Source organism: Panthera onca, chromosome C1 (genome assembly GCF_046562875.1).
Source record: "Panthera onca isolate mPanOnc1 chromosome C1, mPanOnc1 haplotype 2, whole genome shotgun sequence".
Lineage (NCBI taxonomy): Eukaryota > Metazoa > Chordata > Mammalia > Carnivora > Felidae > Panthera > Panthera onca.
In genome coordinates, this window is record NC_138346.1 from 104,596,931 (window position 1) to 104,609,340 (window position 12,410).

Genomic DNA, 12,410 nt, shown 5'->3' on the forward strand with positions numbered 1-12,410 from the left:
CACTCCTGAGCCCCATCCTCGGCAAGCCCAGGTTCCCAGACCCCAACCAACCCCTGGGGAGGGACGGCGGCCCCACAGCCTTGCCTTGACATATTTCGTGTTCAGATCTTGAAAGTCTCCCAGCTTCCGATTCTCCAGCAGCCTGATTTCATAAGACTGACCTAGAGGGGGGTTAACAATACATTTTCCATTTCTGAGTGCTTTCAAATCTGGGGTTCACCCAGACAGAGGCCTTCTTGACCTCCTGAGTGGCCACCCAGGCCTTATGGCCCCAGGCGACAAAGCAGAGGCGTCAGTCCGTGGCCAACTTAGATGGACTCTCTGGACTGCACACCCCAGCTTGTCCACTCAGCCTGGTTGCACCTAGGGCACCCCAAGTAGCACACCATGTGTACCCCAAGACACCGCACTTCCACAATTTTCAAAGAAACAGAATTCAACAAAACGGAGTTAACATTAAATTTACGGAACGTAACTTAACATTTCTTCATAAAGGACGCCCCCCCCCCCCAATTCACTTGGATGGAGAACATAGCCACTCACCCAAATCCACATTACAGTAAATAACTGACCATACCGTTCCCGAGAGCAGGTTAAAGGAACGAGTAAAAGCCTGTTAAACATTGTCTTTAATTGCAGAATGAAAAGCATTTTCCCAAGTTAAAAGAATTTCATGTATTTAAAGGGTGTGGGGATTCCAACCAGCACAAGCTGGTTGAAGAACATACGTGGAGAAAAGACTCATCCACAGTAACAGAGAGAATGTGAATCTATGAATCGCATCTACGAATAACCTGAAGGAAACTATACACGTTTTATTAGGAAATAATATAGTCTGAATAAATAGGACGTGCCATATTCGTTGACAGGAAGACCATATATCAAATGATGTCAATTTTTCCCAAAGTAAATAAGCATAACCACAACTCTAAAACACCCTAATATATTTCACAACTAATAAAGGATGTTTTACAAATTAACAGAGAATAAATGATTCGATGATTGGAATTGGTAAATCCGATTGGCGGTTTGATTCTTTTTTTTAAGATAAGGATAGACCCACAAGAAGTTACAAATGTAGAACAGAAGGATCCTGAGTGCCTGTCCCCCGTTTTCCCCAGTGGTGGCATCCAGGTAAATACGGTTCATTAGCAAAAGCAGGAAACTGACCACGGCACATGCAATTCACCAAACTACAGACCTGACTCGGATTTCTCTGGGTTTTATAGGTATTCACCTCACAGCAAATATCAAAAGAAGTTACCACTGGACTAAACAGTAAATTTCTTAAGGTTGGTTTTTATTTTACTTTTTTTAGAGAGAGTACGAATGGGGAGACAGGGAGAGATTCTTAAGCAGGCTCCACGCTCAGAACAGAGAGGCTCAATCCCACAACCGCAAGATCATGACCTGAGCCGAAATCAAGAGTTAGGCGCTCACTCAACTGTCGGAGCCACCCAGGAGCCCCCAGTTTCTTAAGGTTTTATGTGAACATAAATCATACTTAGCTAACACTCAATAGGGAAGGACTTTCGGAAACTAAAACTGGGGAAAATGGAAATCTACCTATATTAAAACCCACCTCTCCCTCTCTCCCTCTCTTTATACACACACACACACACACACACACACACACACACACACACACACAACTTGACTGCAAACAGCACAAACCCAGCGGCTAGCAGCTTTAAAATAGCTACAACGGCCATGATTTGAAAAACCCTAAGAGCCCTGGGGGTGGGTTGAACGCTGCCACCTCCCAGAAAAGGCCTGTCCATACCCTCATCTCCACAACCTGTGAATGTTATGTTGTATTTGGAAAAAGAGTCTTTGCAGATGCAATTAAATTAAGGATACTGAGATGAGGAGATACTCCTAGATTATCCGGAGGTCCCTAAATCTAATTACAAGTGTCCTTATAAGAGACACACGCGGGAGACAGAGAGGAGACAATGTGACAGCAGAGGCACAGAGACTGGAGATCTAGGAACACCTGGAGCCCCCAGCAGCCGGAAGGTGCAAAGACTGGCTGGTCCCCTAAGGCCCCCGGAAGGAGCACAGCCCATCAGATTTCCCACCTCCAGCCACCAGAACTCTGGGAGAATAAACTTCTGTTGTTTTGTTTTAAGCCAACATGTTTGTAGTAATTTGTTAAAGCAGCCACAAAGTTGTTCATCCTCCCTGCAATGAACAACAGAATGGGCGAAGAATATGAGATTAAATCATTGCTTCCAAATATTCGCCTACAACAAGTACTGCCCGACACCACGTGAATCGCAGGGACTCGGAAGTGAGCAGGACGGACACAGGGCTGTGTGCCACGGAGCTCCTTCCCACGGCTCCCACCAGGCCTGGAAACGAGGCCGGCCAAGCACAGAAATGCCCACTTGGTATTTTACCAGCCTCTGGGACGGGACCAAGGGGCACAGTGATGCACTAAGCCCCAGTTACCACTCAGGACGATGTGCCCTTCGCATCAGAGGGGGGAGGCGCAAGCCCCAAACTCTTGTCCTGCCCACTTACCAGTCCGGGAGATGCCACTTGCTGACGTACCCAATGCTTCTAGCTTTCTGAAAGAGCCAGATTTTTAATATACGTTTCCGGGCTCTGGAGCCAACACTCCCTTAACAGCAACATAAAATGGAGCCTCACACACCCTAACTGGTTTTTCCAGCATCCTCCACCTTCTCCGAGGGAAAGCGGAAAACATAGCCAGCTCTGGCATGAGGCCTGAGGCCCAAGCGGTCATCACTATGGGTTTACAGGTGCCCCAGGGCCCAATTAGCACTGACCCCAGGCTCTGCAGGACAGCCCCAGCTCAAGCAAACCGAGGCTCCCCTCCTGCCCCATGCAGGGCCGTTTTGAGCCTGAACAGAAGGGGCAGCGAAATCTGGGCTCAGAGCTAGTAAGTGGGGCCCTGGGTCTGGGGCTACAGCCTCTTCCACCTGCTGCGAGGTCTGACCCACGTGCTTCCCCAACCGCCTCTCCAATCTCCCGTCCTTATCCCTTCCTCCTGCATATACACACACTCCGGGGCACCTCTCTCCCATGCCTGCCTAGACGCCAACGCTGGGGCCAGACCGACCTCCCCAAGCCCAGCTCTCACACAGCGCCATCAGAAGGCCACTGTCCGTGGTCTCACACACCAATCAGCGAGGTCATGAAAGCTGAACTGGCCTGAGCACAGGGGCACCTCTCTGCTTGGCCAGCATCATTTCAGGGCATGAGTGAGAGCCAAGGGAAGGAAGCAGGCTCCATGAGGGCACAGAGTACATCTGTTCCGCTGGTTACTATATTGTTTGACACACAGTAGATATTCCGCAAGTGTGTGCTTAAATGTCATTTCATACTCTTTGCGATGCTGTTCTGTGCCAGAACTACACACAGGGTTTGCAAAACTAAGACACACTCTTGCCCTCGAAGGTTAGCAGTCTTCCAGGCTACATCACACCACGTAGGAAAAGTAGTCATATAAGGCAGAATTTGGAAAATCTCCTTAAGAGACAACAGAGATCCAAAGTTGAGCAATACTCACAGAGAATGAGGGTGTGACGGGGGGGGGGGGGGGGGGGGAAGGGTGACAAAAGGTTTGGACTAGGAGATGACATTCAAGATGGACTTTGAAGAGTGCACAGGATTTCTAGAGCGGAGGGGATGAATGAATGAGAAAGCGATCCCAAGCAAAACTGAGGCAAGCTGGCAGGAGGGGAGAGGCGTGCCTCGGGGGACAGTAACTGGCAGCTCCCAGTCACTGGGTGCTCCCGTGGTGGCAGCATCTGCTCAGGCGTTCACTCACCTGAATCTCAGCACAGGTCAGACAGCCTGTGACTCGGGCAGCTTGGGGTCATGGGCCCCACTGAGAGGAGGGGGCATAGGTTCCCTGACTTGGGCACAATTGGCACAGCCAGGAGCAGACACTAAATGTTTCCAGATCCTACCGCATCCTACCCGGTGGGTGTCATTCACTGGGCGGGGGACATCTATAGTTCTACATGATTCTCTCTTTCCTGGGAGGTACCAGTTTGCTACAGCATGTCACGGTATATATCCCCATCCCAAGTTAAGATGGGTTTTTTTTCCCCTTCCTTCTTCTCTCTAGGATCAACAAGAGAGAGGATTCCTAGGATGACCAAATCAACTTGGAGGGTGGATTCTGCATACAGCATGTTGGCCCCAATTCCTGGTCTATAAAATATTCTGTTTCCCACATTCTAAACAACCTGGGAAGAAAAACAAGCACTACAGGAAATGAAGGTAAAAGCCTGTTCTAATTCCAAAATTGTAAAATGTGGCAAAAGAAAGAGAAGTTGGCCCTAGAATCAAGGAAATAGGATAATAAGTAACTATCATTCAGTTTCTGTACGGCTACATGCCAGGACATGGCCAAGCCTGTCACGTGCATTATTGGATTTGGTCCCCCCAACGGTCCTATGAGGAAAACCCATCACTGCTCCCATTTTATAGATGAGGAAATTAAAATTAAGATCCAGAGACGTTAAGAATCTTGGTGAAGATCAAACCTGGGCTTATCAGACTCCAAAGACTGATCACTTAGCCAAACTACCGCATACAGTCTCTAGTGGCTTCAAAGGTCCCTTCTGGTTCTAACATTCAAGGAGTCCACTTTATGTTTCCTCCTGAATGTCTTTATATTCATCTTATTGTATGACCTTCTCCCACACACCTAAACCCTCCCCTTCCTTTAAGGCTTAAATCCCTAATATCCTATACACCTGCTAAACCAAGATGCACCTTCAAAGTCTAATGGACATGTGACCACACTGTTGCATGAGGTCTGATATTTGTTTCCTCATGACAAACTAGTCTCCCTGAAACACTCCATTTAAAATACCGCTCCATTTAAAATAACTCCGGGGGCACCTGAGTGGCTCAGTCGATTGAGCACCCAACTCCATTTCAGCTCAGGTCATGATCCCAGGGTCGTGGGATTGAGCCCCGTGTCAGACTCTGCTCTGAGTGCAGAGCATGCTTAAGATCCTCTCTCTCTCCCTCTGCCCCTCTCCCCCACTCGTGCTTGCTCTCTCTCTCTCTCTAAAAAAAAAAAAAAAAAAAAAAAAAAAAAAGGGGGGGTGCCTGGGTGGCTCAGTCAGTTGGGCATCCAACTTTGGCTCAGGTCATGATCTCACGGTTTGTGGATTTGAGCCCCGCATCGGGCTCTGTGCTGACAGCTCAGAGCCTGGAGCCTGCTTCGGATTCTGTGTCTCTCTCTCTGTCCCTCCCCTGCTCACGCTGTCAAAAATGAATAAACGTTAAAAAAAATTAATAAATAAAATTTAAAAAATAAAATAAAAAATAATAATAAAATAAAATGCTCTGAAGATATAAGGTTATAATCACTAAAATCATGTAATTTGGCATGGAAACAAACAGACTAAAAGAATAAAAAAGCCAGAAATAGACTTGTAGACACTTGGAAACGTGATCTATGACAGTGAGAAAAGACACAGACTTTTTAAGAGTGTGGTTATGCATATGGAAAAAATACACGGCTACCTCATACCGTATATAATAATTCTAAGTTAATGAAAACCAAAATAAGAGCAAAACCTAACGTTTCTAGAAAAACATATGAGATTATTTTATGACCATGAGGTAGGAAAGGATCTTTTTTAAAGTAGACACAAATACACAAAGGAAAAAAGATGCCCTTTATATTATATAGGAAAACCATGATAACATTTATACCCAGACACTTTTGAAAACGCCAAGGGTGCTGTTAATAATTACACGGTCTCTACAAGTGGGGATTGACCTGGAAAACTGGGTCATAATGATCACTCTCCGGCAAGAGAAAATGATCAACATGCACATGAAAAGATGCTGGTCTCTACAAGTGTGCAGGGTGACGCAAAGTAAGGTAAGATACCATCTTCCATCCATCGGAGGGGCAAAAATTACAGTCGGATGATATCAAGTGCCGATTACAAGGTAGAGAATGGGTACTCTTGGGCATTGCTGATGGAAGCATTACACTGATACAACCATTTTGGAGAAGGGTCTGGCAACAAGGTTTCATGAAAGATGTACAAACCCTTCAGTCAGGCAAATCCAATTCTAAAAGCATATCCTAAGGAAGCTCTTCATGTACATCAGGAGACAGACAAAACTTGCTCACTGTGGCATCGCTCATTACGGGGAGAAACTGTCAACAACCTATCTATCCAGCACCACGAAAAGAGATACGTTGATTCTATTATTTGACTTAGAATGGAAGTGCACACAGCACTTAAAATGAGCACTCTAGTGACACACACCAACATGGAGAAATCTCAGAGTCATAATAGTAAGCAAAAAAGGTATATGGTAAGGGCACCTGGCTGGTTTAGCGGGTAGAGCATGCAACTCTTACTCTCGGGGTTGTAAATTCAAGCCCCATGTTGGGTGTAGAGATTACTTAAAAATAAACAAGTTTTTTAAAAAAGGTATCTGGTGACACATAAGAAACTACTTAATATTAAGTTTAAAGACACAGAAAGTGATGGGGCACCTGGGTGGCTCAGTTGCTTAGGGGTCTGACTTCAGCTCAGGTCTGATCTCCCAGTTTGTAAGTTTGAGCCCTGCGTCAGGCTCTGTGCTGACAGCTCAGAGGCTGGAGCCTGCTTTGGATTCTGTGTCTCCCCCTCTCTCTGCCCCTCTCATGTTCATGTTCTCTGTTCATGTTCATGTTCTGTCTCCCTCCCTCTCAAAAATAAACATTAAAAAAAAATTTTAACAAAAAAAAAGACACAAAAAATGATGCCATTAATTTGATAGCTAACTACGCAAGGCAGTAAAAAAATTAAGAATCTGCGTGGACATTCAAACCAACACCAACATTTCAAACCAACGCCAATTTCACAAGTGGTTTTGCTTCTGAGGAGGGAAGAAAGGCAACAGCATTAGAAAGAGGGACAATCAGGAGCAAATTTGGCAAGGTTGCAAACTGTGTTGGGCACACGAGTATGTGTTCTCTTCTTCTCTGTAGTCCTCAATCGATCTGAAATTAAAACACACACACAACGGGGTGGAGGCAGGACACTTGGGAGCCAGCTGTCATCTGCACTGCATTTCGGTCATGTGTGTTCTGACTCCCCACCCCCACCTCACAGGGAGGGTCCCTTGGGCTCCGTTACTCAGCAGTCACCCTTGCATCCCCCACGGCCACCCGCTCCGTGCCCAGTGACACGCTGGATGCAGGGCGTACCAAGATGCTAGCGGGGACAGCATTCACCACCCTCATTTACCCCACAATTCTGCCACTGAAATAAACTGCCTGTAAGTGAGGATGCTATTTATTTAATCAACTCACTTTTTAAACTTAGTTTCGAAAAGTGTGTCAGAGCTGCATACAGAACAATCATAATCACATACCGGAAACAAACAGTAACTGAAAAATTACAGAGATAAGCATCTGCCAGTGTTCTTCTGCAAGCTCCCAAAACTACTTTGGGAACGTGTCTGGAGCCTGGGGTCATAGGCGGACCCACCACTCACTAATGGGTAAATCACTCCGTTTGTGAGTCTCAGTTTCCAGGTCTCGAAAATGTGGACGACACCGGTATTTAAGGGGCAGAAGGCTGTTGGCGGATTGAAGGCGCCCCTAATGGAGAGCGGCACATAGGTCTCTGGCTGGATCTCAACCCCCCGCCCCCCCTGTAGTGAGAACACAGGCAGATGTACCAGGGCCCTACCAGGGGATGGTGGTCCTTCCTCCCCCAAAGTCTTCAGGGCAATGCCCTCTACCATCCCCAGCCCCCACCCTCTACTTTGGAGCAGTTAAAGGTCTTTTAAAGGCTAAAAGGGAAGGAGCCCCAGGGTTGGCACTTGGTGATGTAAACTAGCCGTCAGCAGGTGGCCACCAGGCCAGGAATGGCCTGAGCTGGAGGAGGGGCGGTCACAGTCTTCACATCCACCTCCCCACCTTAACCAGCAGAGCCCTGGTGACCCCTAGCACCTTGGCACTCCAGCTTTAGCTCCCAGGAAGCAGCGGGGGGGGGGGGGGGGCCCAGCTGAGGCTCAGTAGGGAACTGGGCCACCCTCCCCAAGAATGGTTAGGACCCTGCCCAGTGGGCCCAGACGCCATTCCAAGGGGTGTAGAACCCTCCTTCTCCCCCACCCTTAAGACTATGTCCACCCTCCGCCCTGCCCCTTTGCCCTTGCTCACCTCCACCCTGCAGGAGCACTACCAGAAATGGAAGAAGGAGGGCAAGGACTACATGGGATACAAAAGCAACCTCTCTTCCAAGGAAAATATACATCGGGCACTTTACACTGCACCCACTCCAGACAAGTGCTCAACAGACCTTCATTCCCTCGTCCCTCACAGCCCGTAATATCTAACACCTTCTAGCCCAGGCATCAGCCAACTTTCTCCCTAAAGGGCCAGATAGTAACTATGTTCAGCCTTGTGGCCCATAAGGTTATCTGTCACAACTACTCGACTCTGCCACTGGAACAAGGAAGCAGCCATACACAACACATGAGTGAATGGGTGTGGCTGTGGTCCAATAAAACTTTATTTATAGACATTGACATTCGAGTTTTTATATAATGTTCACTCTTTCTGCTGACCTCTCCCTCTCCCTCCCTCCCAACTTCTTTTGATGCTTCGCAGCTTTGCCCCGTGGCTTTCTTGCACAATGCCTAAGTTGGAGGTCCTCAGCTAGACCGGAAGCTCTTGAGGACAGGCCAGCTACTGGTTTACCTGAACCAGAGTTGCGCGTGCGCGCGCGCACACACACACACATTCACATTCCACCCTCTTGTACAGTAGTGGCATGTGACAGGCTCAGAATTAATGGTGGCAGAATTTGATATTAAGTTCCCTTACTAAAGCAGGGGTGCCTGGGTGGCTCATTCGGCTAAGCGTATGACTTTGGCTCAGGTCATGATCTCATGGTGTCTGAGTTCGAGCCCCACATCGGGCTCTGTGCTGACAGCTCAGAGCCTGGAGCCTGCTACGTATTCTGTGCCTCCCTCTCTCTCTGCCCCTCCCCTGCTCACACTCTGTCTCTGTCTCTCTCTCTCTCAAAAATAAAGATTAAAAAAAAATTTTTTTTTAATTCCTTAAAGCAATTAACAGAGCTGGAACTAGTCAGTCACACCAAGAAGAACATGAACAGATGCCCAGCCTCCCTGATGGTCAAAGAAATGCCAAATGGCAATGATGCAATGCGAGTTTCATCTATCAGACTGGCAAAAATTTAACCGACTGCTAGCATCCCCAAAGGACAAAATATGGGCGTGGACTCTCAAACACACTAGAGGTGGGACAGATAATATCACAGCCTATTGGGTATTTTGACAATACCCATCAATACTGTGGATACACACAGTCTATGATGCAAATACCCCATCAAAAAAGTTGCTGAATAACATGTTCACGATGTAACTGCACTTTTATTTTTAACTGTTATACATGCCCCCTTATATTTCTGAGTCTAATATACGTATCTAACAGTTGACAGAAAAGGACCTTTCCCTCTTAAATTATATACATCTTCAGCATTAACGCTGTTGAAAACTAGAAATATATTACATGTGAATTTGAAAAACATGAAACAAACAGTAGGGAGTGTCTCATACTGTCCCAGGCATGTAACAGATGCCCAACAATGATTGGTATTCTTTTTCCCAGTGCCAGGCCAGTACCCAAAACCCAACCAGACAGATGGGCATTTGGGGAAAACAGACTTCATCCAATAAACAGAACACCAAACACGTGCACACAAGGGCAGACACAGGGAGTGCCCAGCGTCTCTCTGAGAGCCCACCCTGACAACCCACAGTGCATTATGACTGTGCCCATTTTAGAGGGGAGGATACCAAGGCCCAGAGAGATACTGATGTACCCAAGGTGACGTTGCAAGTGAATGGCAAAGTCTCAGCAGCCTGTGGCCTGGCCCAAGACAAGAACGGGGAGGGCAGCCGGGGTCAGGTCAGATGCACTGGCGTTGAGCCTAGACCTTCCCATATCCTGGCAAGTTCATGACTTTCTCTGAATCTTCCCCTCCTCATCTGCAAAATGTCCTTTGCAGAGTGGTTGGGAGACTGAATGAGATAACGTACTTGCAGCCTGGCATGCAGTAAGTGTTCAACCAGTACCAGTCACGATTAGCATTTGCGAAAGGGCGTGAAATGCGCTCAGGTACTGAGCCCGACTCATGCACTGACCACTGCACTCAGTGCTGCACAGACAGACTCCTGCAGCCCTCACAAGAGCTCTGCGCACCGCGTGACCCGGCCACCCAAGGTCACACAGCCAGGAGGCAGCCACACTGGGACACGCCCTGGGGCGACCCCACCAGGGCTACCTGAGTGTCTCTGCCACCGTGGGGGGGGGGGGGGGGGGCAGGTGGGGGACACCCCTGCTGCCCAGAGCAGGCCCAGCCCTGCTGGCCTCCCCCAGGCCGTGCCCACCAGGCGCTCCCTCAGGAGCGGCTGTGCCCAGTGAGCGGAACCCGGTGCAGGGCCTCCTGCCCAGATCACAGTGTTCCCAAGAACAGGAGGCAATTGCCCGGGCCGGCCAAGATTTAAAGGTTGTTTACTTTCCAACAGTTACTGCTTTGGGTAATTAATAGCATATAAAACATAATGGAGGCCGTCATTACCTCTGAGAAGGGAGGGCTGACCGCCAGCCGTCGGGTAGCAAGAGCAGGTGGAGGAAGCATTAACACCGCACACACCGTGTCCCGCACAGGAGTTTGTCTCATCACCTGCACGTGGGCACTACCATGCCAATGTGTCGACACGAGGCAGGCTTCTGCGAAAAGGCTTTGCCATCAACACACCCAGGTCCTGATCGTGATGGCCTGTCACCTGTGTGACCTTGGACAGGGCACTTAACCTCCTCACAGCCACTCGTGTCAGGGACTAGGCATCATGCCCGGCACACAATGGATCCCGAACACACACACAGGAAGTATGTGTGCATACGTACAGAGTAAAGGTGTCCGTGTCCTAGAAACTCTTTAGAGAAGGGGCTGTTTCCAGGGCCAGAGCAGGCAAAATGCAAGAGGCTCATCTTGTAGCACCAAAAGTGAGAGCAGGCTCAGAAAAAGGAGAGAGGCGTGTCCAAGTGTCACGGAGGCCCATCGGAAGGAGCCCCCACTAGCCACAACCGGCACAAATTGGACAAGAGCTCAGAAACAATAATGCTGAATTTTAACCCAGAGAGTAAAATAAACATCCACAGGTCCGTACTCATGCAATAGATCAGTGAGTGCATAAATTAACGGTCGAGAAGAAAAAGCTCCTTCTGACAGTAGTATTCCAATTACTAAATGTAGAAACAGAAATAAAGAAAATCACCACGAAGCAAATGCTGCAGTAGAAATTGGTGCAAAAACGATCAACCAAAGGATCAACTAAGAGTGGGCGTAAGTTTGAGGACAATCAAGGTATCAGCATAGTCTCCAACCATCTCCTCCACCCCAAGGTATCTATTAATTACAAAGGGAAAAATACCAACTTCACAGCTGAGGAACCTGGCCGACGTACTAACTTATCAAGGCCAGCACTACCAGCAATGAGACAAATCAGCATCATGAACCCCTAACAGGATACACTAGCCTGGGCACAATGTCACTTCTGTGGCATTCTTGCCAAAAAACAAAACCTCAATCTCATTATTTAAAAACATCAAACAAGGGGCGCCTGGGGCTCAGTCAGTTAAGCATCTGACTTCGGCTCAGGTCATGATCTCGCAGTTCGTGGGTTCAAGGCCCACATCGGGCTCTGTGCTGACAGCTCAGAGCCTGGAACCTGCTTCAGATTCTGTGCCCCACTCCCACCCCCCCACTCTGCCTCTCTGCCTTCACTCTCCCCTACTCACACTCTGTCTCTCTCTCAAAAATAAACATTAAAAAAAAAATAAAAAAAATAAAAACATCAGACAAACCAAAATTGAGCGCATTCTACCAAATAACTAACCAGTAAGCAGTCTTTAAGTCTGAAGGTCATGGAAGACAAGAGAAGACTGAGGGACTATCACCAGTTGCAGGGGACTAAGAAAACCAGACAACAAAATGCCATGTGGGATCCTGGATTGGATCCTGGAGCAGAAAAGGTCAGCAACAGAGGCAGTGGTAAAATGCAAGATGAGTAGAGATGTAGAGCATCGCACCAAAGGAAGTACCTGGTTTCAATCACTGTGCCGTGGTTCTTTATTTTTTTTTTTCCACTGAAAACTATAGAAAGCTTATGAGGTTCTTTATTTTTTTAAAGTTTATTTATTTATAATTTCTACACCCGCTGTGGGGCTCAAACTCACGACCCCGAGAGCAAAAGTCGCATGCTTCACTGACTGAGCCAGCCAGGTGCCCCACTGTACCATGTGTACATGTGATGTTAACATTATGGGAAGCTGTATAGAATATCGGTACAATTTTTGACACTTTGTATCTCTT

General features: G+C 47.7%; 1 protein-coding gene across 2 annotated transcripts in view; it reads right to left on the reverse strand.

Moving 5' to 3' along the window:
- TFCP2L1 (transcription factor CP2 like 1) overlaps window positions 1-12,410 on the reverse strand; it is a 59,345-nt gene that overhangs the window by 27,139 nt on the left and 19,796 nt on the right. For both annotated transcript variants that reach the window (XM_081796386.1, XM_081796385.1), the window contains one exon: window positions 85-161. In XM_081796386.1, the coding sequence (XP_081652512.1) occupies window positions 85-161 (77 nt within the window). The remainder of the gene's footprint in view (window positions 1-84; window positions 162-12,410) is intronic.